This window comes from Dipodomys ordii, unplaced genomic scaffold (assembly GCF_000151885.1).
Source record: "Dipodomys ordii isolate 6190 unplaced genomic scaffold, Dord_2.0 Scaffold61, whole genome shotgun sequence".
NCBI lineage: Eukaryota > Metazoa > Chordata > Mammalia > Rodentia > Heteromyidae > Dipodomys > Dipodomys ordii.
Window position 1 is genome coordinate 603727 of NW_012267277.1, and position 26671 is coordinate 630397.

General features: G+C 37.7%; 1 protein-coding gene across 1 annotated transcript in view; it reads left to right on the forward strand.

Annotated features, from left to right (window-relative positions):
• The window catches only part of Osbpl9 (oxysterol binding protein-like 9), a 131846-nt gene that overhangs the window by 69821 nt on the left and 35354 nt on the right, over positions 1 to 26671 (forward strand). Inside the window, exons 5-8 of the mRNA XM_013022192.1 lie at positions 19336 to 19431; positions 20144 to 20191; positions 21974 to 22003; positions 23052 to 23102. Of these exons, the coding sequence (XP_012877646.1) occupies positions 19336 to 19431; positions 20144 to 20191; positions 21974 to 22003; positions 23052 to 23102 (225 nt within the window). The remainder of the gene's footprint in view (positions 1 to 19335; positions 19432 to 20143; positions 20192 to 21973; positions 22004 to 23051; positions 23103 to 26671) is intronic.

The window sequence follows — 26671 nt, forward strand, 5'->3', positions numbered from 1 at the left end:
TCACAGAAAAAGCTGGAAGTGTTGCTGTGGCTCAAGTGGTAGAGTGCTAGCCTTGAGCAAAATCTGCTCAGGGACAGTGCTCAGGCCCAGAGTTGAAGCCTTAAGAACAAAAACAAAAAACAGTTAAACTATGGAGAAGTATATGAAAGTACAAGTAATAGTTTTTCCTATACTTTTCTCTAGAATAAACATATTTCTCGTCCATTGTCTTCCTGGTTGTGATATATAAATTTATAGTGCATAGAAGGCAGAACCTTTAAGATGGAGAGTCAATTTAGATAGTGCAAAAAACTCGTGGCAAGGTGCTAGACATTTTTTTAATTAAATCTGGCAACTCAAATTTGTTTTTCTTAGTGAAATCTACAGATTATTTCAGAATGAAGTAAAGTGACCAATCTAGGATATTACCTACAAAAAGTTGGGTAATAGTGTCTATCAAGTCTAATTTCAAGATTTTAACAGCACTATAGGCTCATACAGAAAAAAAAATAGTCTTTTATACCTCAATTTTCCCTGTTGTTTCTTTTTCCAGACTAGCTAGTTTCAGCTTCTTTTCCAGCAAATAAACAAAACCTGGCATTTCATTCTTTTCAACAGGCATTTTAACTACCTGCCAGTTCCTATAACTATCGAACTTTTTATGGGCTCCATGTTCATTTGTTTTTTCCCCACAATGTCATATGTAGCACTTAGAATGTCTTTTCAGATAGGCTCTTTCACTTAGCATTTGTCCATGTCTTTACATGTCTTGATAGTCTAAGGACTGCTGTGTTTTGTATTAGTGTGGATAGTAGTGGCTTCATTTACTGAGTTAGGGAGCCCTGTTAGAAATACCAGACTAATAAATAGTGAGTAAGGGTAGAAAAGAATACAGTATCTAGTGGACATTTTAAAATGACTTACAAAAAAAAAAAAAGAAACTGAACATGTCTATAACATTCAGTAACAACCATGTAGTTTATCCACTAATGTATTGAATTTAGTCTGCACTGTGCAAGGGGTATGCAAGGGAGAGGGAAGATGTATAAATAAAGAAAAATAGTAACAGCAGAAAATTAGACTTCACACCAGATCAGTAAGCTATATTTATGTATTTCTGTCTTTGCTGCATTTTCTGTCAAGGTCCTGTAGGTTTTAAGTGTGGTTTTAAGTTATGCCATTTGGATTCCTAAACAAATCTTCACAAGCCACCTACACTCCTTATGGAGCTGTGGCGCAACAGCAGGCCCGAGGAAGTCTCACTGATAGTAAAATAAAACACAGGCGCTCAAGCTTCTGTTGATTGCTGTGCTGTAGTACTTCCTCTCCCGCCTCCCTGCACCCCTGGGACCACAACAACTTTCCGGAAGTAAGCCAACTACCAGCTGCCACCGTGAAAGAACGGCCCAGGCCCTACAGCCTTCGGAATTTGGAGGATGGCGACCTCTGGAAGTCGGAGCGTGTAGGTGAAGCACCTAAGGACGGTGACAGCACCCTTCTCCATTCACCACCCAATGGGAGCCAACGGGGTTGGAACCGGGAAGCCTAGTGGGCTCCCTCGTGACGGCTGCCCAGACTGCGGCGGCGCGTCCCCTTAGGCTCCCGAGAGGCGTGGGGAGGGCGGGGCCTGGAAGGCCGCCGCCTAGGAAGCCCTCTCTGGGCCCGCCCCTCCCGCCGGACCGCTCCCTCCTGCCTCCCCAGCCCCAAACTGGTCCCACCACCAATCGTCAGCCGCGCTCTTCCCGACAGCAGGTGACCCATGGCCAATCGCCAGGGGTCTCTTTGCAGGGAGCCGCCAAGGCCAGCCAATTAGGCCCACGGCAGGTCGGGCAGCGGGCGGGGTGTCCTGGCGTCTCTGGGAGAGCTGAACCTCCGGCCCGGACTGCGCTGTACCGGGAGACCGGGAGCTGGGAAGGGGGGTGCCCGAGAGTCGCCCCCGCCCCTTCCCCAAGAGGCACCGAGGGCGGGGACTCGGCGAATGGCTTTCTTGCTGGCCGCTGGCAGAGTGAGTAGACCCCGAGGATCTGGGAAAGGGGCCAGCTCCCCGCCCTGTGTCCCCAGGGTCCCCCTGGCTGCGCAGGCGGGGCCGGCACAGGTGGGCCCTCTGCCCGCCGCCCTCTGCGGTGAGTAGGCCGTCTTCACTTCCTCTGGGAGGGGTCGATTCCCTTTTTACAAAAATTATTTTTTTGTGGCACGGGATGTTCCTTTAAAAGGCTGACTCCTTATAAGGCTTTAAATACAAAAGTTAGGCTTCTTTTTTCAGTTGTTCATTTGGCAGGCTAAATAGTACTTTTGACGATGTTTTGTTTTAGACTGTTTTTGCTTGGCCCAGTATTTTTGTGTATAGTTATGGGTGCTGTTTATTAGTATGTGTATGAGGGAAGGGTGTAATTTATGTTTTTTGGGTAGCTGTTGCAAATATATTGGAACTTCAGTTTATTGGGCTCAAACAACTGAAGGGAAGGTTTTAGGGTCTGCTTACTTATGGAAAGTTGCCTGGAATTAAGACACCAGGAGACATTTTATTTTTTGGGGGGGGTCCACTCGTGGGGTCTGAACTCTGGGCCTGCGCACTGTCCCTCAGCTCTTCAGCTCAAGGTTAGCAACTCTCTACCACTTGAGCCACAGCGCCACTTCCGGCCTTTTCTGCTTATGTATTGCTGAAGAATCGAACTCAGGGCCTCATGCATGCAAGGCAAGCACTCTACCCCTGAGCCAACTTCCCAGCCCCAGGAAGCATTTTTTTTTGGGGGGTCTGGTCGTGGGGCCTGAACTCTGGGCCTGGGCGCTGTCCCTCAGCTCTTCAGCTCAAGGTTAGCAACTCTCTACCACTTGAGCCACAGCGCCACTTCCGGCTTTTTCTTTCTGCTTATGTGGTGCTGAGGAATCAAACCCAGGGCCTCATGCATGCAAGGCAAGCACTCTACCACTGAGCCACCTTCCCAGCCCCTAATTGGCTAGAATATTATTAGAGAATTTAGTTCAGTGTAAATACAGTTTTGTTAGCAAACAGCATTGTGATAGCACCATGTTCTGCTTATTGGAAAGTCAAGCAGCTTTGTTTTCCCCCACATACCCTCCTCTTCCTTATTTTCCTCCCTTCCCTCCTTCCTTCCATCCTCTTTCCTGCTTTTCTTCCTTCCCTTCCTTCCTCCCTCCCTCTCTCTCTCTCTCTCCCCCTCCCCCCCCCTTTCCTTCCTTCCCTTTGTCCCTCTTTATCCCTGTGCCAGTACTGGGATTGAAACTCAGAGCTTCTAACTTGATCAGCTTGCTTGCTGGGCTAGTGCTCCACCACTGAACCATGCTTCTGGTCCTGTTTTTCACTGGTTATTTTGAAGATGGAAGTCTTCCCGAGTTTCAGTTTGGGCTGGCTTTGAACTTAGGTGCTCTAGATCTCAGCTTCCTTATTTATAGGCATGGGCCACTAGCAATCCTTGTTTGCCATGTCACTCAGACTGGCGGCTGCGTATTGTAACTTCTTGTCTTGGTCTTCTGAGTGTTGGTAAGTGTCTTAAACTCGTTTGAAAAAAAGCTTGGTGACAAAGTAATTGATACTCATGCTTCTATTTTAAAAAGCTAATTCCAGTATTGCCCCTGGCATATATTGAGTTCTATTGCTTATTTAAATTTTACACTGTGGGGCTGGGAATGTGGCTTAGTGGTAGAGTGCTTGACTAGTGTGCATGAAGCCCTGGATTCTATTTCTCAGTACCACATAAACAGAAAAGGCCGCAAGTGGCACTGTGATTCAAGTGATATAGTGCTAGCCTTGAGCAAAAAGGAAGCTCAGGGACAGTGTCCAGGCCCTAAGTTCAAGCCCCAGGATAGCAGTAGTAATAATAACAATACATTTTATACTATGGAGTGATAACTGATGTTTGTGATGATTCATATGTAAAGGAGAAGTTTATATGTTTACTTTAATGTACTTAAAGACTTAAAAAAATTGGTGGCTTTTTTGGTGGCAGTCTTGAGGCTTTGAACTCAGGGTCTAGGCACTGTCCCTGAGATTCTTTACTCAAGGTTATAGCTCTATCATGCTCTACTTCTGACATTTTGTTGGTTAGTTGGAATAAGAGTCTCAGGGACTTTCCTGCCTGGGCTGACTTCAAACTGATCCTCAGATCTCAGTCTTCTGAGTAGCTAGGATTACAGGCATAATCCACCAGCACTGGGCAGAAAATTGTATTTTGTATATTTTTTTAATAAAAGTGAAAAAGTTTTGAGGCTAAACATTTATTAAGCAATTATCCCCCTGTCCCCTGTAAGTCCTTTAATGAATTGAAGTTCTACTACACATGCAATCATTTAAAGCTTTTTTCCATCTTTTTTATTTTCCATGTCCAGTCACCACGTTCTTGTTTGTTCAAGTATTAACTTTTGGATTTGGTATATTTTCCTTGACAACATTTTAAGTCTTTTATCTCTCACCCAGACTTTTGCAAACTCTCTGCCACTGGATTTCCCCCATCCATCCAGTCAAAACCAAGTTGACTGAGTCACTCCCATGTTTAAAAATCTGTTTTGAACTCCCTATTGCCCAAATCCTGGTGCCTGGCAGGCCCTACAAGTCTCCTCACAATTTGATCTTAGTTTATCTTGCTTGTGTATGGACTCAGCTGCAGGTGCTTTACCCAAGATATCCCCTGTGAAGTGTTTATAATTTAAATTATTGCCATACCCTCTCGGAGCACTTTGTCTCTTCCCACAGCTTTTCCCTGTGCTTATATTCCTAACTATACCTCAGATTGTAAGCCTCCAAGTTCTTTTTTTTTAATTTTAAATATTTTTTACTGTGAAAATACCATACAGAGGGGTTACAATTACATGGGCAAAGTAATGAGTACATTTCTTATCAAGCATTATTGCCTCCTCCTTTGTTTCCCCTTCCCATCTCCCCCTCCCCTCTGTGCAAGTTCTTCTTAAGGTACAGTGCCTGATAACCTTTCCTCTTACGTTATTTTCCTTCAGACAGAGCTAGTTACTCTTATTCTTTGTGCACTACTCCAGTGCCTGTTCATACATCTACATCAAAGCCCAGGCTAAGTTGTAGAATGCTTTGTTTACATGTGTGATTCTTGCATTAGTTTTTAATTTCCTAATGACCAAATGGTCTTCCTTATCTTTGTATCTCCTGGACCCTTGTCATTATCTCAGTATGTGGCAATGTAGGAATGAAATGTCTGAGACTCTTTTCCTTACACATCCCATTATAAGGGTCACGGATGACACCCTATAGCAAGATACCAAAAAGAGAAAATTATAACAGAGTTATTTAATCTAAGTTCTACATGACAGGAGGGCCTTCACAATACACTGTGTAGACCTAGCAAAAACTGTCTTCTTTTTATGCCCAGGTTCATCATTGACCTGTAGACTGAGTCAGGACCTTCCTCTTGGGTAATAGGTTTGAACCTCTTCCAAATAATAGTTTGACTTATTATCAGACAATGTATGCCAGGTAATTTCTTTATGGGCAGCTCCTATATAGAAATGTGGGGCCGGGGGTTAGAGTAGTGTTTCTGGCTTTGAGCCTATGGCTGACTTTGGGGAAAGGAACTCTAGTTTCTCAGGCCTACCTTAGGAGAGAAATTAGAGCAGAAGAAAGGCTAGTGAAGATCAAAAAGAGGCTGCTTTTGAGGACCTTCTAGTGTCCTTCAGTTCAAAGTACTCACCATGCCAGAGTACCACACTTTGTTTCACCATTTTCTGAGCTCCAGTAGCTTTGTTTCTTTGTTTTTGTACCAGTCTGGGGCTTGAACTCAAGGCTTGTGATCTGTCCCTGAACTTCTTTTACTCAAGGCTAGTGCTCCACTACTTGAGCCACAGCTCCACATCCTGCTTTTTTGATAGTTTTGTGGAGATAAGAATCCCACAAACTTTCCTGCTGGGACTAGCTTCAAACCAAGATCCTCAGATCTCAGCCTCCTGAGTAGCTAGGATCACAGGTGTGAGCCACTGGCACCTGGGGCAGAGTGCCTGATAGCAAATCTAAGTCCTTGAGTTCAGACTCCTGTACTGTCCCCTATCTCTTCCCCAAATGTTTAGTTGTACACAGTGGCTCATGCTTATAATCCTAGCTACTCAGGAGGCTGAGATTTGGACTCAGACAAATCTACAAGACAGGTATCTAAATAACCAGCTACAAGCTATAACTGGGAAGCATGGCTCAAGTAGCAGGAGTGCCAGCTGTTAGGTTTGAGGACCTGAGTTGAAGCCCTAATACCAATATATACACAAACACAAAAGTAAATGTCAACAAATGCCTATTAATTGATCAAAATATCACACATTCTAAATAGACAAACATTTTTACTCAATTGTACCATTTCCATTTTTCTCTGAATTAAACAAATCTCAGGTCACTAAACTCCCTGATTGCTATTGAAGAAACTAAGACCAGGTAGATTCCAGATACTCTACACTCCAAATCTATTTGATCGCTAATATAATTGAAATAATAGTAATAGCAGTGCTAGCACAAATTGATTGTTATGCTGTACTGCCATAGGGGGAAAAAGCATGTTACTGGGCAGAGAAGTGGGCCATAATAGATATTCTGTTAACTATTTTGTGTTATGAATGGATAAATGATGGGGCAATGATTGTGTCAGAAAGAGAGAATGTGAATGAGAATCAACTCTGGCCCTTTTTAAACTGGAGTTCATTTCTGGGGGGGGGTACCTCTAAGAACATAGCTTCTTTAATACATAACTTACTTTGTTTTTTCACACTGTGCTACTTCAGCCAAGTTAATTTTGCTTACTCCATTGTTCCTTTGCATTCTCGACATTCCTGTGCTGCATTACTGTTCCTTTGAAGGTTTTACTAGGTGAGAATTTGCTTAAGGACTTGACTGAAGTTGTCTTTATTTAAGTGAAATGGATTCTGGTTTTTCCCAGTATCAGAAGGTATTTACTCTCCTAGTGAACAAGGTTATTTTCCTGTGAGTATTAACTTCACAGAAGCTTAGAACTAGACAGAATCCAAAGTTCTAATTCAGTCTGCCTTTGTTTCTTTTTTCTTTTTCTTAAATGATATTGGAGAGAGGAGTCTTAGAGAAGCCAATGATTTTCTCAAGGTCACACAATAATAGAGTAGAATGACTAGGAACTGAGCTTAAATGATTCTTTTCTTTTTTCTTTTTTGTTTTATCAAGGATTTACTTTAGTATAACAGGAGAAAATAGGGAGAAAAAGAAACAGTTCCTGCTCCCCATGCATGAAATGGAATAAGTCTCCATTTCTTGCTCTTTTTGTTAGCTCCGGCAAATAGGAAGTGCCGCTCTTGGGAATCTTGTGCAGTCCAGGGAAAAAACAAGATTCTGTCTCAGAAATAACCAGTACCAAGACACTATGTTGAAAACGAACTTTACAACTTCAGGGGGTGGAGAGGTGGGGAAAGGAGTTGGGGAGGTAGGGAATGAAGGGATGGTGGGGGAAAAACAAAAGAGGAGATAACAATGTTTGATAGGAAATGTACACATTACCTTACTTACGTAGCTGTAACCCCTCTTTACAGTATCTTTGCAATAAAAAATATATTAAAAAAAGAACAAACAATCTAGCAAAGGCCAGTTGTTTCCTAGATCATAAAAAATACAACATATTGAATTATATATCATTTGAGTTAGAAAGTTAAGAAGTAACTATTAAAATTGAACAAAATCTAACAAAGGCCAGTTGTTTCTTAGATCATAAAAAATACAACATATTGAATTATATATCATTTGAGTTAGAATGTTAAGAAGTAACTATTAAAATTGATATTATTGATATAAAAAATAACCACTATGAAAAGAGCTGAAGGCATAACCTATGTGGTAGAGCATCTGCCTAGAAATAATGAGGAACTGAGTTCAAACCCCCATTACGGCCAGTTCTTATACTCTCAGATACTTTCTCTCTGAAGTCTTTCTTATTCTCATAACTTTCTCCCTTGAATTGTATACTTTTTATTCTATTGTTAATCTCATACATTTGTTTAACCATGTTCAAATCATTTGTCATAGTCAGAAGTTACCTTCTCTAATTGAAACTCTTTTAGGACAGGATCAGTATCTGCTTCACTTTGGCATCAGTAAAGTATTTAACACAGAGCCATGGTCACAGGAGATGCCCAATAAATAAGTAATTACTGTTTACACTGACTTGTAAGGGCCAGCATAGTTAGTATGTATAAAAATGTGCTCATCATAAGATTTGGCACAAGAGAATGAGTTTTTAGAAAGACAAGTTGTTATTGCCTGATCTTGTTCATTGTACTGAAAAATTTCAATATCTCTTCTTTTTTTCTTTTTTGTCTTAAAATCTTTATTAGCCTTTGAAAAATTTAGTATCCATGTAATATTCTATAACTAAATGGATTATATTTGTTAATACTTTGATTTATAATCTGAAGAACTTATACTTCATTACATTTTTTTGGTGCCAGTACTGGGATTTGACCTCAAGTACTGGAGCTTTATGAATTTATGGTCTGGGTATTGGCCCCTTAGCTTCTTCATTCAAGGCTTGTGCTCAACCACGTGAACCACAGTTCTATTTTCAGCTTTTTTAAAAAATATGTTTTTTATTGTAAAAATACTGTACAGAGGGGTTACAGTTACATGAGTAAGGTAATGAGTACAGTTCCTATCAGCATTGTTGTCTCCTCCTTTGTTTTTTCCCTACTATCCCTTCCTTCCCCGCGACCCCAACTTCTCCTCCCCCCCTCCCACCTTTCAGCTTTTTGGTGGCTAATTGGAGATAAGAGCCTCACAGATTTTTCTTGCTTGGGCTGCTTTGTTGATGCTCAGCTCTCAAGTGCCAGCAAGAAGGCACACTGCAACATTCCTTAATTTACAAATTTTTAGATAAACACTTCCTACAAACAAAAGACTAGACAAAACAAAAATCCTGCTGTACAGAGTTTTATATTCTGGTCCTTATAACAGTACAGGATCAGTTTCAGAATTGCCAGATTTATTCTTTCAGTATACTTTGGGATTTTGCAGATAATTTTAAAAGAATGTGGATGACTTTGAATATACAAATATTTTAAATATAATCTGTGGTTTCTGAAATTTTTTCATAAGTCTTTCAATTTGTCATAAAATAAGTATATACAAAAGAAATTAAACAGCATGAATATGCAAAGTAAAACTAAGAGAGCCTCTGTCTCAAATGACCCTTTCCCTTAAATCCCACTTCCCAGGAGTAACAGCATTTTTGTCTTTCTTGTGCTTGATTTTGAGTTGTGTGTATAAAATTTTAAAACTTAAACTTTCAGTGTGCAATTACAATAGCTTTTAAAAATGCATGTCTCTAGTATAAGATAATCAGTATTAATTTATTTGAATTCTATATCTTATTTCTGTTGCACTTATGCTGGTGTGCTTTTCTTGATTATAGATCTCTTAAGAATTTCACATAGTTTATAGTTTTATCTATTTGTTCCTCCCTTTTAGGGGGAGGGTGGTACCACTTGAACTTGGGGCCTGGAGCTCTAATTTGTCTTTCTTGCTGATTGCTAAGCTGACATAAAGCCGTGCCTTCTGCCTGCATGTTATATTGGTTAATTGGAAATGGAGCCTCACAGACTTTCCTGCCTGGGTTGGAATAGCACTCTTTGGTCTTAGACTCCTGAGTAGCTAGAACTGCAGACATGAGCCACCAGCACCAGGCTTTCATATACATCAGATTAAGTGACTTCTATAGAGTAGGGACTATATAGAGTTTGGGGTGATAGTGATGAGTCCAGATTATCTAAAATTCCAAGATTATAAGGGGAAATAGAATGCTTAACATTATATTACCTAGACTAACTTATTTTGATACCAGTCTTGATGAGAAAATGGAGGCAGACAACGTGACTTAGCTAGATCACACAAGTGATTCATTAAAAAAAATGAACAGATTGGTCTGGGAAGGTGGCTCAGTGGTAGAGTGCTTGCCTGCATGCATGAGGCCCTGGGTTTGATTCCTCAGCACCACATTAGCAGAAAAAGCCAGAAGTGGCGCTGTGTTCCAAGTGGTAGAGCGCTAGCCTTGAGCTGAAGAGCTGAGGGACAGTGTCCAGGCCCAGAGTTCAAGCCCCATGACCGACCCCCCCCCAAAAAAAATTTACAGATTAAGGATTTGAAACTAGATCATGTCTTAAATTAGCTTGTACTCATTTTTCACTATATCAAACTCCTTCAACTCCTTCATCCTTCATACTTCAGCCAATCTCCAGCCACATGTTAATGTCTTTAAAAACTCTTCAAATATTAGAAAAGTATTATATAATTGAAGTCAAAAGACTAGAGTATAATTCCAGTTTTTTAAAAAAACCTGGCCAAAAGATTTGGGTAAAAAACACCTATAAGCCAGGTGCTAGTGGCTTGTGCCGGTAATTCTAGCTACTCAAGAGGCTAAGATCTGAGGATCACAGTTTAAAGCCAGCCCAACAAGAAAGTCCAAGGGACTCTTATCTCCAGTCTACCACCTAAAACCAGATGTGGACAGTAGCTGAAGTGGTAGATTACTAGCCTTGAGCCAAAAAAGCTCAGGGTCAATGCCTATGTCCTAAATATAAGCCATAGGACCAGCACAAAAACAAAACAACCCAAAACACTTTTAAAATAGGATCTCTATCTACTACACTGTGATGTTGAAATGAGAGTACCTAATACTCTGGAAAAATAATTCCCTTTATCTTATTTATTTATGAATTTGTGGTCTTAAACTTGCTCACTTAGACCTATGGAAAAAGCAGGATGTGGTGTCTCGAGCCTGTTACCCTCGCTACTTCAGAAGTAGAAACCAAGGGCCCCAAAATTTGAGGTTGGCCTAGGCAAAAAATAAGTTCAAGAGACTATATCTCATCAGTGTCTGGGTGTGGTAAAGCACACTTCCATCCCTAGCAACATGGGAAGACACAAGTAGGAACCCCAGCAACCTCTGGCCAGCATGGATATAAAGCAAGTGAAAGTAACCAAAGAGACAGGAGGCATGGCTCAAGTGGTAGAGTATCTGCCTAGCAAGTATAGGGCCCTGAGTTCAATACCTACTAACACTGAAAAACAAAACAAAACAAAAAAAAACCAAACTAGACATTACCTTTTTTTGGGGGGGGGGGTCAGTTATGGGGTTGAACTCTGGGCCTGGGCACTGTCTCTCAGCTCTTCAGCTCAAGGCTAGCACTCTCCCGCTTGAGCCACAGCGCCAAGAGTCTCATGGATTTTCCTGTCCTGCCTGGTTTTGAACCGCGATCCTCAGAGCTCAGCCTCCTCAGCAGCTAGGATTACAGGCATGAGCCACCAGCACCTAGCTGCCATTACCTTGGGTATCTAGCCGTTTTGGGTAAGAAAACTCTAGCTTTGATGGAAAATACCTTCTTGAAAGTATAGTGGTAAATGCTTAATACTAGGCTTAATTTTATGTAGTACATGGTGAAATATATCTCTGTAATCCTCACACTTGATAAGGAAAGGTAGGAGGGCTGCAAGTTTGGTGCCATACTGACTTTCATAGATCCCTCAAACCCAACAAGGGCTACATAGCAAGACACTTTAAAGAAACAAGACATTATAATCTTTACTCCAAATGATTTGATAGTTGAATACTGATGTTTAGGATCCAAAACAAATAGATGAGTTGAGCACTGGTGGCTCATACCTATAATCCTAGCTATTCAGGAGGCTGAGATCTGAGGATCTTGGTTCAAAGTCAGGCTGGACAGAAAAGTCTGTGATACTCTCATATCCAGTTAACCACCAGAAAACCAGAAATGGCACTGTGGCTTAAAGTGATAGAGCTCTAGCCTTGATCAAAAGAGCTCAGGAACAAGCGTCCAGACCCTGAGTTCAAGCCCTACAACCAACAACAACAACAAAAAAGATAAATGAGATTCTTAGTCTTTAGTACTTATCTGTCTCTGAGTCCTGTTCTTCCTTCTGCTGAAGTGGCTGAACTAAATAAGGGTTATTAATGGTTCAAAATGTTCATTCATCCAAGTAAATCAGAGATTAGTAATTAGCAGTGTTTCATATAAAATCATGGTCTCATTTCTTGTTTGTTTCATTAAACCAACTTTTTATGAGTGAGTATGCTGGTTCTGGGGCTTGAACTTAAGACATGCTGTCTCTGAGCTTTTTTTTTGCTCAAGGCTAGTACTCTACAACTTGAGCCACAACTTCACTTCCAGCTTTTTTTTTTTTTGGACGGGGGGGGGGGGGTGGTTAATTGGAGATGAGAGTCTTTCCTGAGACTTTCCTGCCCAGGCTGTCTTTCAGCTGCAGTTTTCAGATCTCAGCCTCCTGCATAGCTAAGATTACAGGTGTGAGATATTAAACCAACTTTTAAGTCATCTAATACTAGACAAAAGTGTCATTTCTCTAAAATTTAATTTACTATTTTAACTTTCTAACTTAAACTTCTAAAAAACAAAAATACATTGTTTGGCATGATATTGTTTATTTTAACTTGTCACTTGGTGTTCATGTACTTTTTCTCTATAGTTACAGATTTTCTCTTTTATTATTCCTTTACTTGATTACTGATATCAGACTCACAGCATGGTAACTCTTTATTCTTTCTTTTCCTTACCTTTATGGAAGATCAGTACTACACTTGCTTTTTTCCAGTCTTCTGGTATCTCTCCAGTTCTTGAATTTTCAAAAATAATTGTAAGTTATTCAATTGTAAGTATACCCTATGATTCTGTCACTGGATGAAAGCTTATCTGTGATGCATGTCATCTAAAATTGCTATCCATTAATAAACTTTCAAAATAGTCATATTTTAATCAAAATGACATTCTTGCAAAGTTTTCATTAACTATAGGGTATGTGCTTTGCTAATTAAAAAAATATCCTGTACTTTTGCCCATGTATTAGTTTTTATTAAGAGAGTTGTTTTCTTTGGGGAGTTTTTTCTTTGTTAAAAATTTGTTATTATTCTCTTTTACATTTCTACTGAGAACTTTCTAGTGTTTTCTTATTCTGAATTTTTTATTTCTAAAATTATTTTTATTTTATTATGGAATTATTTTATTTCTAATCTTTTCCTCATTACAACCTATACTATTTAAGAGAAAGTACTAAAAGTATACTTAATCCTTTCAAGTTTCCACTGGGAAAAAAGATTTTATATGAAATACTCATCTGTTAAGTTTTGTGTGCTTTTTTTAACAGTCTTTTTTGCTTAGGCCTTCCTGTTTTTCTGTTGTTCTGTTATTTCCTCAAGTTACCAGTACATTTCTTAATCTCCTGCTTCTGATCTCAAGACCTTAAACCACCTACTCGATTGTTCATGTGTCTGTCTGCAAGGATACTTTAGAAGCTTTTATGGTCTGCTTGGAAAGTTGTTTCCTATACAGTTTTACTATGGTAGTGTCTTTTTAATGCAGCTACAATTTGCATTTTCAGGTAGTTTTAAGGACTTTCCTGGAAGTATTCTTTTTTTTTTTCTAACGAGGGTAAAATATTTGTTATGTATAGAGTATAAATAGTGTTTAATATCACAGTAAAGTCATTGGTTTAGAAGTTGATTCTATTGAATTGATTCTATTAAATGTATTGATTGATTCTATTGAATTTAAGTATTTTCTGAGATAGAAACTCCCCATAAATTGGGCCTGATGTATCTTTCTCTTTTCCTCTTTCCATATTAAGCTGGATACATAGATCTGGAGTGATACAAAATTGCATTACTCTTCTTTATTTATGTGTCTGCTTTAGCTTTCTCTTTTTCTTTTTCTCTATAGTTGTACTGTGGTTTAAACCTGGCTCTATTGGGAATTGATGTGAGGGCCTAGGCCCTGTCCCTTAACTTTTTCACACAAGACTGGTACTATACACCACTTTAGCCACAGCTCTACTTCCTATGGACTTCTCATGGACTTTCCTATCCATGCTGGCTTCCAATTATGCTACTCAAACCTCAGCCTCCTGAGTAAGATCATAGCCATGAGCCACACTGGTTCTCAGCCTCACTTTTTAGGAAGTTTTTTTTTTTTTTCTTTCTCTTTTTTTCCTACTTGATCCATGCCTATAGCTCCTTTTTTGTTTTAGTTACTTGTCAGAGTCTCCTGTCTTTTGTCCTGGCTAGTCTGGATCACAGCCCTCCTGCTTTTTTTTGGGGTGGGGGGCTCGGTTGTGGGGCCTGAACTCTGGGCCTGGGCGCTGTCCCTCAGCTCTTCAGCTCAAGGCTAGTGCTCTACCACTTGAGCCACAGCGCCACTTCCAGCTTTTTTCTTTTTGCTTATGTGGTGCTGAGGAATCAAACCCAGGGCCTCAGGCATGCAAGGCAAGCGCTCTACCACTGAACCACCTTCCCAGCCCTTTCGTTTTCTTTATTACCAACATACTTTTGAAAGTTAGAATTGTTTTTGCCATAGTCACTATATTTTTCTTTACATAGTTTTCTTATTTTTATGATCAGATTTCAGTTTAATTTCTAAGTAGACATTTCTAATTTAATTGTATCACAAACTATTTTGTATTTTTCTGTAATTGCTGTGTAAAATTTAAACATTTTTTGTCCTTTGGGTTTTTTTTTGTTTGTTTATTTTTAAGACAGTGTGCTGCTGTGTAGCCAGATTGGCCTCAAACTCACCATTTTCAGGCTTCAACACCTCCTAAATGCTTAGATTGTAGGTGTATGCCACCATGCCTGGCTTAAATCTTATTTTTACAGAAACTGTTACTATGAACTATGGCACTTCAATATAGTACAATATAATTGCTAAAGGAAATGATCAAGAGAAGAAGAAGAAGAATGAGGGAACAGAGAAAGGGAAGGAGAACAAAAAGGCAAGAAAAACTTAGGGAGTAGGGTCCTGGCAAGTCTGGTATCATGACATCAGTAGTTGCTAGGTGTTGCTGGCAGTGCCACATGTGTTCATCTAGCACTGAGCTAGCTCTGGAAGGTCCAGATCCAAGTGACATAGTTCCTGCCCTTTGCATATTCCTTCAGAGAAGTCAATCATTAAGTCTTTTGGATGATCAGTGTTGGGACAAGTACATAGTACTAGGAATTGTGTCTGCTGGACTCCCAACCTGTTTGTTCTCAAGAAGTCTGAAGTCAAACCACTCTTAAAGGGTTTGTTTTGTTCTTAGTTCTTTTCAAAAGCAGATAAACTACCCTCAATATGATAAAGGACTGTGTTCTTATAGTCTTGTTTAAAAGTAAAACTGAGGCTGGGAATGTGGTTTAGTGGTAGAGTACTTACTTTGCATGCATGAGGCTCTGGATTCAATTCCTCCATATCACATAAACAGAAAAAGCCAGAAGTGATGCTGTGGCTCAAGTGGTAGAGTACTAGTCTTGAGCAAAAGAAACTCAGGGATAGTACCCAGGACTTGAGTTCAAGCCCCAGGACTGGCAAAAAAAAAATTTTAAGTAATAATAAAAGGAAAGTTAAAAAAACAAAAAGTAAAAGTGAAGCTCCATTAGAAAGGACTAATATGAATACACTTCCTTACTGTTCTAAACGTTGAGTAAAAAGTAACAGATAATACTTCAGGATAGTTTTAATGGAAATAGTGTCTGTCATCTCATTAGATACTTAAGCAAAGATTAGCAGAAGCATTATAAAAATAACTTGTGATTGGAAAGTTGGATCCACATGACTTACATGTTATAAAACTTGTACTTTGTAGTTCATTCTTACCAGATTTGAGAAAACAGTTTAATTACTATCAACTATCTATGTAATTGATAAATTGTATAGGTTATTTTATTGATTTTTAAATGGTTTAACTCTAGATTTTTTTATTTACACCTAAAATTTGTGGATTATTCTACAAGAAAGGCTAGACCAGTTCTAAGATTTTGGGCTGATAACCATCATTATAAACCTCCTCATATATTAGCTAAAGAAAAATGAGAGTTCTAGAGGGGGTGAGATTGATTAAAATATTGAGTAAACATGGGAAGAAGTAACAATGAAATCTTCTTGTATTACTAATATAAGCCAATTTAAAAAGGGGGCGGGCAGGCATTAGTGGCTCATACATGTTATCCTAGCTACTCAGGAGATAGAGATCTGAGGATCACAGTTCAAAGCCAGCCCAGGCAGAAAGGTCCATTAAGACTGTTATTTCCAATTAACCACTACTGTGGCTCAAGTGGTGGAGCACTAGCTTGAGCTTAGGGACAATGCCTATGCCCTGAGTTCAAGCCCCAAGACTAGCACACACAAACAAAAAAAGAAAAAGATGAAAGTTCTTTAAGATTCATGCTTTGAAGCCTATAATTTATGCTAAGGTAAAGGGAAGTTTTGGAAGATTATCCAGAGATAGTTCTCAGAGAAAGGAATTGAATAAAGGTTCATATGATTTAGAATCAACCAAAAGTTATATGTAGATTTAATTTAGGTAGGGTTCAGATTGAAATAATATAGTTCATACTGTTGCCATTTATTCCCTGGCAGAGTTTTGGTAGTTTGTTCCAAAGGATATGCTAATTTGTATTATTTTAAAATAATTTTTATTGAGATTAGGCAATTACATAAATTTCATATATTTTACAGTATTGTGGAATAGTGATACTTAAAGTTACAAACACATTTTAACCTTCACAAGGCAAATTGTCATTATCATGGTCTATAAATTTTGTGAATTCTATGAGCTTTGACAATACAACTATTTCTTCCACATGAGGTGATATATACATTTCTTTCCTTTTGCTTAGTGTAAGCTGTTCCCTCTTTGCCTCTCATTCCCTCCCTCCCATTGCTGCTCTTGAGTTGTTTAGTTCATTTTTCTCAATGTCCAGTGCAGCTGATGCTCCTCCCCCCCCACCCCCCCCTTGTATGTTTTCCTATTCTCCTCTGATTCTGTGTCTTCCTCCTGCTAATTTGAATTTTACAGTGGTAATTCTAAGTGGATTCCTAAGAGGAAAAAAATTTTAAAGTCATTAACTTTTTAAAATATATAATAAGAGCAATGTATTTAACCAGTTTTAACAGTTCTAAGACCATCAATCATTGATAATTATGTTATAATGTCCTGTGAAATAGTCCTCCTAATTTTCCTGTTGTATAGTAACATGGAAAAAATGACTTCTACTATATTGTAAATGAAATGCAATTACTTATCCTTCCTTTTCTATTGTACTTGTCAAACATTTCTAATAGGATGCTCTCTGGGTTATCTTTTAAAATGAAGATGTTTAACCACAGTTTTATTAATATATGGATTGTGTGTGCATTTTTATTATGATTTTTCTTTAACTTTGTTTTTAACATATAATACCACTTATTGGAAAGATTCCCTACCTGAGCATTTTTCTGAAGGAAAGAAAGAAAAGAAGAAAGAAAAAGAGAAAAAGGAAGGAAGGAGGGAGGGAAGGAAGGAAGGGAAGGAAAGAAATAAAAACAGGCAGATTTATTGCTCTTGAGTTTGAAATAAAAAATCCATTACAAGATAAATAGATTTTTTTCCTTTTATGGTCTTAACAGGACTTGGATTTTTTAATGTTTTGTTTCAGAATTTGAATTTTAGTTTGTTGAGAAACAAAAAATTAGTAATCCTAATTGTAATAGTGTATAGTAGCTGCTGCATTAATAATAGGAAAAACATTCTTGTATTTGGTAGGTAAGACAGAAGTTATAAGAGCTAGAGGCATGATTTAAATGATAGAGTCTTAGCTAGCAATTATAAGGCCCTGAGTTCAAATGCTAGTACTGCCAAAGGAAGATAGGAGCTTAGAAAGCCACAGGATCTTATTAATGCTAAGCTAGGATTCAAAACTAGGCTTGACAACCCATTGCTATTTCCATAGTGCTTTCCTCTGGTATTTTGAGCAAAGGACTATGAAATACTTTACTGATGATGAAGTGTCACATAGGCAAAGACGAAGTATTACTTCAGCTTTTCTACTAATATGGGAAATATGAAAATGAGCACTGTGCCTTGGCCAGAGACAGGGAAAGTATGACAAAGCAAAGTTCAAGATATGCATCCATTGAGGGCAATTTGTGGTTAAGTTGGGATTTTTTTTTTTTTTTTTTGTCCATTGTGGGGTTTGAACTCTGGGCCTGGGCGCTGTCCCTCAGCTCTTCAGCTCAAGGCTAAGCGCTCTACCACTTGAGCTACAGTGCCACATTCTGTTTTCTGGTGGTTTATTGGGAAAAAGAGTCTCATGGACTTTCCTGCCTGGGCTGGCTTTGAACCCCGATGCTCAGATCTCAGCCTCCTGAGTAGCTAGGATTACAGGCATGAGTCATTGGCGCCCAGCTTAAATTGGGATTTTTACAGTCATAATTCACTGCCTTTATTTTTCTGCCAAACTGTGAAAACTGGGCATCAGGACATGACAAGGTATTAGTCTAATTTTCTACAGCTATTTGTCTTTTATGCCTAAGATTGATTTGTTTTTCAGTCAGACAAGAACTCAGTTAATTTTAAGTAAAGTAAAAACATAGGAAGCATATTCATTCTTTCTTGGAACTTAAGATTTAGGCATATAAAAATAGGAAGGATGTACCAGTGATGGACCTTTTTTTTTTTTGGCCGATCATGGAGCTTAAACTCTGGGCCTGGGTGCTGTCCCTCAGCTCTTCAGCTCAAGGCTAGCGCTCTATCATCCCTTGAGCCACAGCACCCACTTCTGGCTTTTTCTGCTTATGTGGTGCTGAGGAATCAAACCCAGGGCCTCATGCATGTGAGGCAAGCACTCTACCACTGAGCCACCTTCCCAGCCCTAATGATGGACTTTTAAACTGAGAAATAAGGCTTCTAGATAAATACATATAGTTTGTGCAGAGTTTAGTGTTTGTGCTAAGTTCATTTCCTTTTCCCTGAGGCTTTGTTGTTGTTGTTGCTCAAAGCTAGCACTCAAGTAGTTCTTGAGTCACAGCTTCATTTCTGACTTTTTGGTGCTTAATTGGAGAAAAGACTAGCTTTTTTTTTTTTTTTTGCCCTCATAATAATCCTTCTGCTTCATCTTCCCAAATACTGAGAATCTGACAGATATGTGCCAGCATACCTGACTTCTTTTTCCCCTTTCTTTTTTTTTTCCTTTTCTTTTTTTTTTCAATAAGGAAAGAGGCAGAAAAACTTCAGAATTGATAGAGTAGGTTAAGGAATAGAGCCTAACCATGAGAATGTGAAGTTAAGATTCAAGGAGTAGAAGAGTAAACTGAACAAAAAAATAGGAGTTGACAGGGGGTAACATTGTAATGGGCAAGAAGAAAGTAATGCTTAAGGCTGATAAAGGATATTGATATGCCATTATTCTTAGAGATAATTTTAAACTCATTTGTATAAAAGTACTATTTCTATTTGAAAATGAAAATGCCTTCATGTATGGTGGCTGAATTATTTTTTGTACCATTAAATGTTGCTTGAAGAGAGCTAGATTTATTGCAGATTTTCTCTTTCTCTAGGGTTTGGATTCGGGATTTGTTCCTAGTGTTCAAGACTTTGATAAGAAACTTACAGAGGCTGATGCTTACCTACAGATATTGATAGAACAATTAAAGGTATGTTTTAGTTTATATATTGAATTGACACAATGTAGGAAACATTGAACCTGATTTGAGTTTTGTTAATTGATGTGGTTCTTCACAAGTTTTTAAAACTGGTTTAAAACTGGTTTTTTAAAATCAGTTTTTTTTAACACTGATTTACTCAAGGAGCTTTATGTATATTGGTAAATAACATATTTACCTAAATTTTGGTCACTGAGGCAAAGGTAACTATCTAGATATAAATAGATTAGATTTATAGTCACAAATATGAAACTGGTAATTTTTAGTAGCTTTGACTACTAAAGTCTTTTTGTCTTAAATTCTATTTTTGGAGAACAGTATACTGGAAGTACCCTGTCTACTTTCTTTAGCACTGCGAAAATAAGTTGTCTCCTTCAGTTTCTGCTTTAAAAAGACTTAAATGCAAGGTCCTGGAGAGAGGAAGGCATGTTGACAAACTTGAAAGACAAAGCAGAAAAGGCTTGAATCTAATGGTTATTCTAAGTTTTTAAAACTCATGTGATTTCATTGCTCAAAGTGATTGTGTTTATAGTCATCCACAGAGTAAATATAACTTGATATAGTACCCTGAAAAAATATACTATTTTAAAAATTCATATGCATATAAAAATACGATTAAGAACTGCTTGATTTTTTTTCTGTTTAGTAAATAACACAGCAATACACTAGCTTGATACTATAACCATTTCTTTAAATCCTGTAGCTTTTTGATGACAAGCTTCAAAACTGTAAAGATGATGAACAAAGAAAGGTAACTTCTATAATCATGTTTGTTTTTTACTTTAAAATTTCAAATCTAATAGCCTTTTTGGGAAATAACAGAAGTATGTCAGTAGTTTTACTAGTAAAATAGCATTGTTGAAGCCAACATGATAGTATGATAGTACACTTCTATAATCCCAGCATTGGGCATGAGTTAGGATTGTGAGTTTGATTCCAGCCTGGGCTAAATAGCAAGAACTATGTGGGGGTGAGGGGGAAAAACCTTCCCCAAATATTATTATTGATCTGTTATAATAGTAATGTTATGTATACTTTTCTGGTGCATTTCTCATATAATGTTATACTTAAAATAATATGCAAAATTTTATTACAGTTATTTATAAGTGCCACATATGTTAGAGTAAGTTCTTTTCCATTCCACATATAATGTTTTAAGTACAAATTTATTTTTATTAAATTTCATGTGATCACTTCAGGTATTGGTGAACCAATAGAAAATAATTTGAAGGAAAAAAAAGTAGTAACATGGAAGAAAACCAGTGGTGCTTTAGTTATAGTTCTCCTACTGATTTCCCTCTTTGGATTTCTTTTTTTCTTTTTTTGTGGCCATTTCCAGAGATTGAACTCAGGGCCTCATGCTCTCTGAGATTTTCATTCATGTTGCCATACTTCCTGTTCCCTTTCTTGAATTTCTGGTGTCTGTTTTGTAGTTTGCATATTATTTTCATTTTCTGATGAACCTTTACCCTCTTCTTGGCCAAATTTCCTGTTGCAGCATTTTTTTTCCATAATCTGTTGTCTATAGTCTTACATGTGGCTCTTTTATGTATACCAATAGTAGAAATACATGTTCTAACTTAACCTCTGTTCTTAGTTTAGGAATTCAGTCTCAGATCATTTTAAAAACATTCCAAGAAAGGTTAAGGTGATTCTGAAAAAAAAAAAAAGATTAAAATCACATAATTGGCTGGGTACAGTAGCTCAAACTTTAATCCTAGCAACCTGGGAGGCCAAGGTCTGAAGATTGTGTTTCTAGGCCAGCCCAGGCATAAAAAAGTTTGCCAGATTCCATCTCAATCATGCCTAGTAACCCAACAGTAAGGGAAGCACATGGCTATCAACAGTGATACTTGCCTGTCCTCTCTAATAACACAAGAAGCCCAGGCTGCCCTAAGCATGAAATGAGATTTACCTAGGAAAGTTTGTGGATGCGGCTCAACATAGTAGAGTGCCTGCTTAACGAGTGCAGCTCCTGAGTTGAATCCTCAGTACTGCTAAAATATAAAATCACATAATGAAGTCTTTAGAAAACAAAAAGCCCATTTTCAGGAAAGGATTCATGTTTATATTCTTAGAAATTTTCAGTTGTATTCATTTTTAAGAGCTTTTAATTTATAAAATTTTTGGAGGTTTTTTTTTCCCCCAGCACTTGATTTATATTAAAAACACAACAAAATATACTTTCTCCCCAACTTACACTTAGGGATAAGTACATTCTGGTCAAATTCTTCTCTTTTGTGTATGGGCCAGTACTGGTCTCCTGCTTAGCTTTTTCACTTGAGTGGTTTTCTGCCACTTGAGCCACACTCTTACTTCCAGCTTTTTGCTGGTTAATTAGAGCTAAATCTTTCTGATTTGTCTGTCCTGGCTGGCTTCAAATCTCAGATTTTGGCCTCCTGAGAAGCTAGCATTATAAGCATGAGCCACCAGCCCCCAGCTGGTAAAATTCTTTAAATGACTAATTACTTTAAAACAATGACTATTTATTTGTGCTTCTCATTATTTCTGTTCAAACTTATTTTTCTCACAGAAAATTGAAACTCTCAAAGAGACAACAAATGTAAGTCATGTACTTGATAAGCTGTTGTAAAATGTATTTTAAACTACTACTGATAAGAACAGCTGAGGCTTTAACTTTTTATGGATTTTTATAGAGGTGTTTAAGAATTATATCAGTCAAAAGAAATAAACTAATAACCCCTGTAGTTGAAATTACCTTCTTATACCATTTTAACTATTTCTGTCTTGTTTGTGAGATTCTTGGATAAAAGATATTCTGCATATACAAATAAATGCAGGTTAAGTGTCCCTTATCTGAAATGTTTGTGACCAGAAGTATTTCTAATTTTGAATATTTTTGGATTTTGTTATATTTGCGCACATGTAATAGGAGATGGGACCATAATCCAGAAGATAAGACCGAGTCTAAACTTTCAGTTGTGTTTTGTATATGCTTTAACCACATAGCCTGAAGATAGTTTTATATCTCACTTTCTATGTATCTGTGTTTTGACTCCACCCTTCCTGTAAGATACAGAGTTTTTCACTTGTTGCACCGAGTCAGCTGCAGATTTTGGATTTTGGAGTTTTTAGACTAGATTGTTTATTCTATAAAATATACACTGATTCAGATTTCTTCATTTACTGGCCTTCTGACAGTATTTAAGACTACCAGTGAGATTGTATCTTGAAAAAGCCATTTTAAAAATAGGTGTGATAGTATCTCAGGTTTCTTAATATTTTGACAGAATCTTTTGCTCTCTACACTTTCATGAATGCCTTGGAATTGACATTGGGATTGCTACTATTAATCTAAGAATTTGAAAGTTAATCATGACATCTCTTTCTTTTTGTGGTGCTAAAATTTATGACTCAGTGTAAACCATATTCTGTCATTCCTTAGTAGATCATAAAATTGCCAATGAATAACTTCATTTGATACCAGCAGCATATTAGAAGTCATGGATATCCAGAAGAGTATTGGTGTAGTGAGAGTTCCCCTTGTACATTTGAACTGATCTTTAATCTTTAACATTTAATTTTAAACTTTAACATCACTGTAAACATTCTATTTACAAGATCCTAAAACCAGTGTTTTGTTTTCATAGAGCATGGTAGAATCAATTAAACACTGCATTGTGTTGCTGCAGATTGCTAAAGTAAGTAAATTTTACTTGTGATTACCTTGATGTAAAATTCAAAAATTATAATGACACAAAACTCAGTTCTGAAACCTACTACCTTCCCACAATACGCTGAACTGTGTGTTTCCTGATACTATTAAACAACTATTGTGTTTGGTGTTACCTCACCTACGTGTGCCTGTTTTCTGTTAACAGTTTCTGTTGGTAGTTAGCATGGAAGGAGGAAAGGAAGGAAGGAAGGAAAAGGAAGGATATTTGAATGACTCACCCCTTCCCATCATTTAACCATTATTGCAGCTTGGAACAGGGCTATCTTTTGTAAAATCCTTCATAATTTTTTTTTCCTTAGGAAATAAAGGAATTATGTTTCAAGATAACTACTTTTCCTACTCATAATAAAGAGTGTAATATATTTAAAATTATTTTTTGTGCAGCATTTTCGGTACTGAACAGCTTTTTTGCTGGTCTTTATTCTGGAACAAAATATATATATTTGAACTACTGTGAGTTAAAATTTTCATATGTATTGTCTCCTTTTTTGAAAAATTTTGGCATACTCAAATACATTGCCTGAAACTTGCAGGCACTTTTTAAAAAGTTCTCCCACCCAATCAGTTCTGCCTGACTACATATCTCTGTCTCTTAGGTAATGGCTAGAGGGGTATGGTAGACAGCTCTGCATCTAGGCTTGAGAGTTTGCATGATTACAATTAGTAGCCTACTCTACTCAATTGCATATTTGCCTAATTATAAGGAATTTTTCCCCAGCATTGTTAGTGTCATAATAGCAATGTATAATCCATTTGTATTTTTATTATGAGGATATTCAGCTGTCATCTTCTTTTGGAGCTAGACTAAGTCTACTGACAGTGTCAGAATTCAGGGCTTGTGTTTACCTTATAGATAGTCCTGACCTCTGTACCTCATTTCCTATATCTGTGTCTAACTTTTGTGGATTAGAATATATTCTACAGCTAAGAAGTGGCACTGGTGGCTGGCTGGGAAGGTGGCTCAGTGGTAGAGCGCTTGCCTTGCATGCATGAGGCCCTGGGTTCGATTCCTCAGCACCACATAAGCAAAAAAAAGACAAAAGCCGGAAGTGGCGCTGTGGCTCAAGTGGTAGAGCGCTAGCCTTGAGCTGAAGAGCTGAGGGACAGCGCCCAGGCCCAGAGTTCAGGCCCCACAACTGGACCCCCCCCGCAAAAAAAAAAAGAAGTGGCACTGGTGGCTCATGCCTGTAATCCTAGGCATTTGTGAGGCTGAGATATGAAGAATCAGGGTTCTAGGCCAGTCCTGGCCAAAAAGACCTCAAAAGTCTGACTCAAATTAACTAGCAAAAAGCTGGACTGGAAGCATGGCTTAAGTGGTAGAGCATCAGCAGAATAAGCTTGTGTCAAAGCCCAGTATCATTAAAAAACACACATACACAAAGAAGAGAAAATAGGCTTGAGGTCATAAAAGGATTAAAGTTTGGGTTTTTTTGTTGTTGTTGTTTGTTTGTTTTGCTTCTCCTTTGCTTGGTTAAATAGAGGACATCTACAGTTTTGAGAGTCTGTATAAGCTAATCAGTAAACTACACTCTGCCTGATGGGGTAGATATTTAGGGCCATTTATAATACTTTCTCTGAATGATGGAGGAAATTAAAGAGTATGATCTCTAAAAGTCATTCAGGTCTGTAGATAGCTGTATAATAGGGCCCAGCCTACTTCAGTAACTCATTTTAGTCTTTAAGAATATTTTTGGGGCGGGGAATGTGGCATAATGGTAGAATGCTTGCCTCATATGCATGAATGAAGCCCTGGGTTTAATTCCTCAGTACCACATAAACAGAAAAAGATGGAAGAGGCGCTGTGTCTCAAATGGTAGAGTGCTAGCCTTGAACAAAAGAAGCTCAGGGACAGTGCCCAGGCCCTAAGTTCAAGCCTCAGAATTGGCAAAAAAAAAAAAAAAAAAAAATATATATATATATATATATGTATATGTTTGATGTTCTATTTTTTAAATATGTTACAGTTCAAATTACTAAAGCTTTTTTCTAGAATTTTCTATAGTTTAATTATGTACATGCTAACCTGTCTGTTCTAGTCCAGTTGGAACTAAAAGGTCCTTTGGAATGAATAAAAAAGTGGAGTTTGCTCATTTTAGTTGTTTTATGTTAAGACTTTATATGTACAGATTATGTTTACACTATATATGCACTCTGAATCTTTGAAGTTAATTTAAATGTAAATCATACCATATCACCTGGCTGCTCAAATTCCTCCTAATACTTTCTTCTCTTATTTGGAACAAAGTCTGAACTACTCAACACAGTTTCTATCATTTGAACTATCACCATTCTCCTTACCTTGTTTGATCACACCATTCAATAACATTGACCTGTTTTCTTTTTCTCAAGCAAGCCAAACTTTTTCTGCTTTAGGATTTTTATTTGTACTTTCTTGCACTTCTCACAGATTTCTACCAAGCTTACTTCTTTCTTCACTTTATTCAAGTTATTGCCTTAGGAGATACCTAAGGTGGTTCTTGCCTATAATCCTAGCTTCTCAGAAAGCTGAGATCTGAGGACCAGAATCCTCAAGAAAGTCTGTAAGACTCATCTCCAGTTAACAACCATAACAGTAAAAGAAAAGCTAGAAATGAATATGTGGCTCAAGTAGTAGAGCGTCAGCTTTGAGTGAAAAAACCAAGTGAGTATGAAGCCTGAGTTCAAGACCTAGTACTGGTTCCAAAAAACACAAACAAAAAACCCCCAGCAGTTTCTAACTACTCTTATCTAAAAAAATAAAATAAAAAATAAATTTCACACTAGTTTCTTTTACATTATGCCCTTATGCCAATTACTAGCCAAATTTATAAAACATCTTAATTTTACTGCTTATATGGTATGCTCAGATACTGAAACAAAATGCCATAGACTGGATGTCTTAACTAACACATATTTATTTTCTCATAATTTTAGAGGATGAAAATCTATTCAGAGTACTGGCCCTTTCAGTTTCAAGTGAGAGTTTTCTTTCCTGACCCACTTTCTACTTGTGTCTTAACATAGCCTTTCCTTTGTGTATACGTGTGTGTGTGCACGTGCATGTGTGCGCACGCATGTGAGAGAGAAAGAGAGAGAGAGAAGCTAAAAAAGTTCTCTGGTTTTCCTTTTTCTAAAGACACTGATCCTGTTGAATCAGAACCCCTGCCTTTATTACCTCCTCCAATTGTAATAAAGCCACTTTGGTAGTTAAACCTCAGCATAAGAATTTTGGGGAAAACAAAACAAAACAAAAAAATAACACTACTGTGTCCTCATTACCTACATCAGCTTTCTCCCACATAGTAAGTATCTGATAAATAATTGAATTGTTAAATGATTTTTCTAATGTATAACTTTTAGAAGTTTTATTAATATTTTTCACTGTCTTTTAAATTTTGCTGTGATTATCTTTTTATAAATTAATCTTTATGCCAGTTTAATCAAGTAGCTAAGCTGTGGTAAAAACATAATTTTTTTAAGTAATAGAGGCAGAGATGGAGGGATGGCTAAGTGGTAGAGCACGTGACTACCTTTAGATCAAACCTCACACAAAAA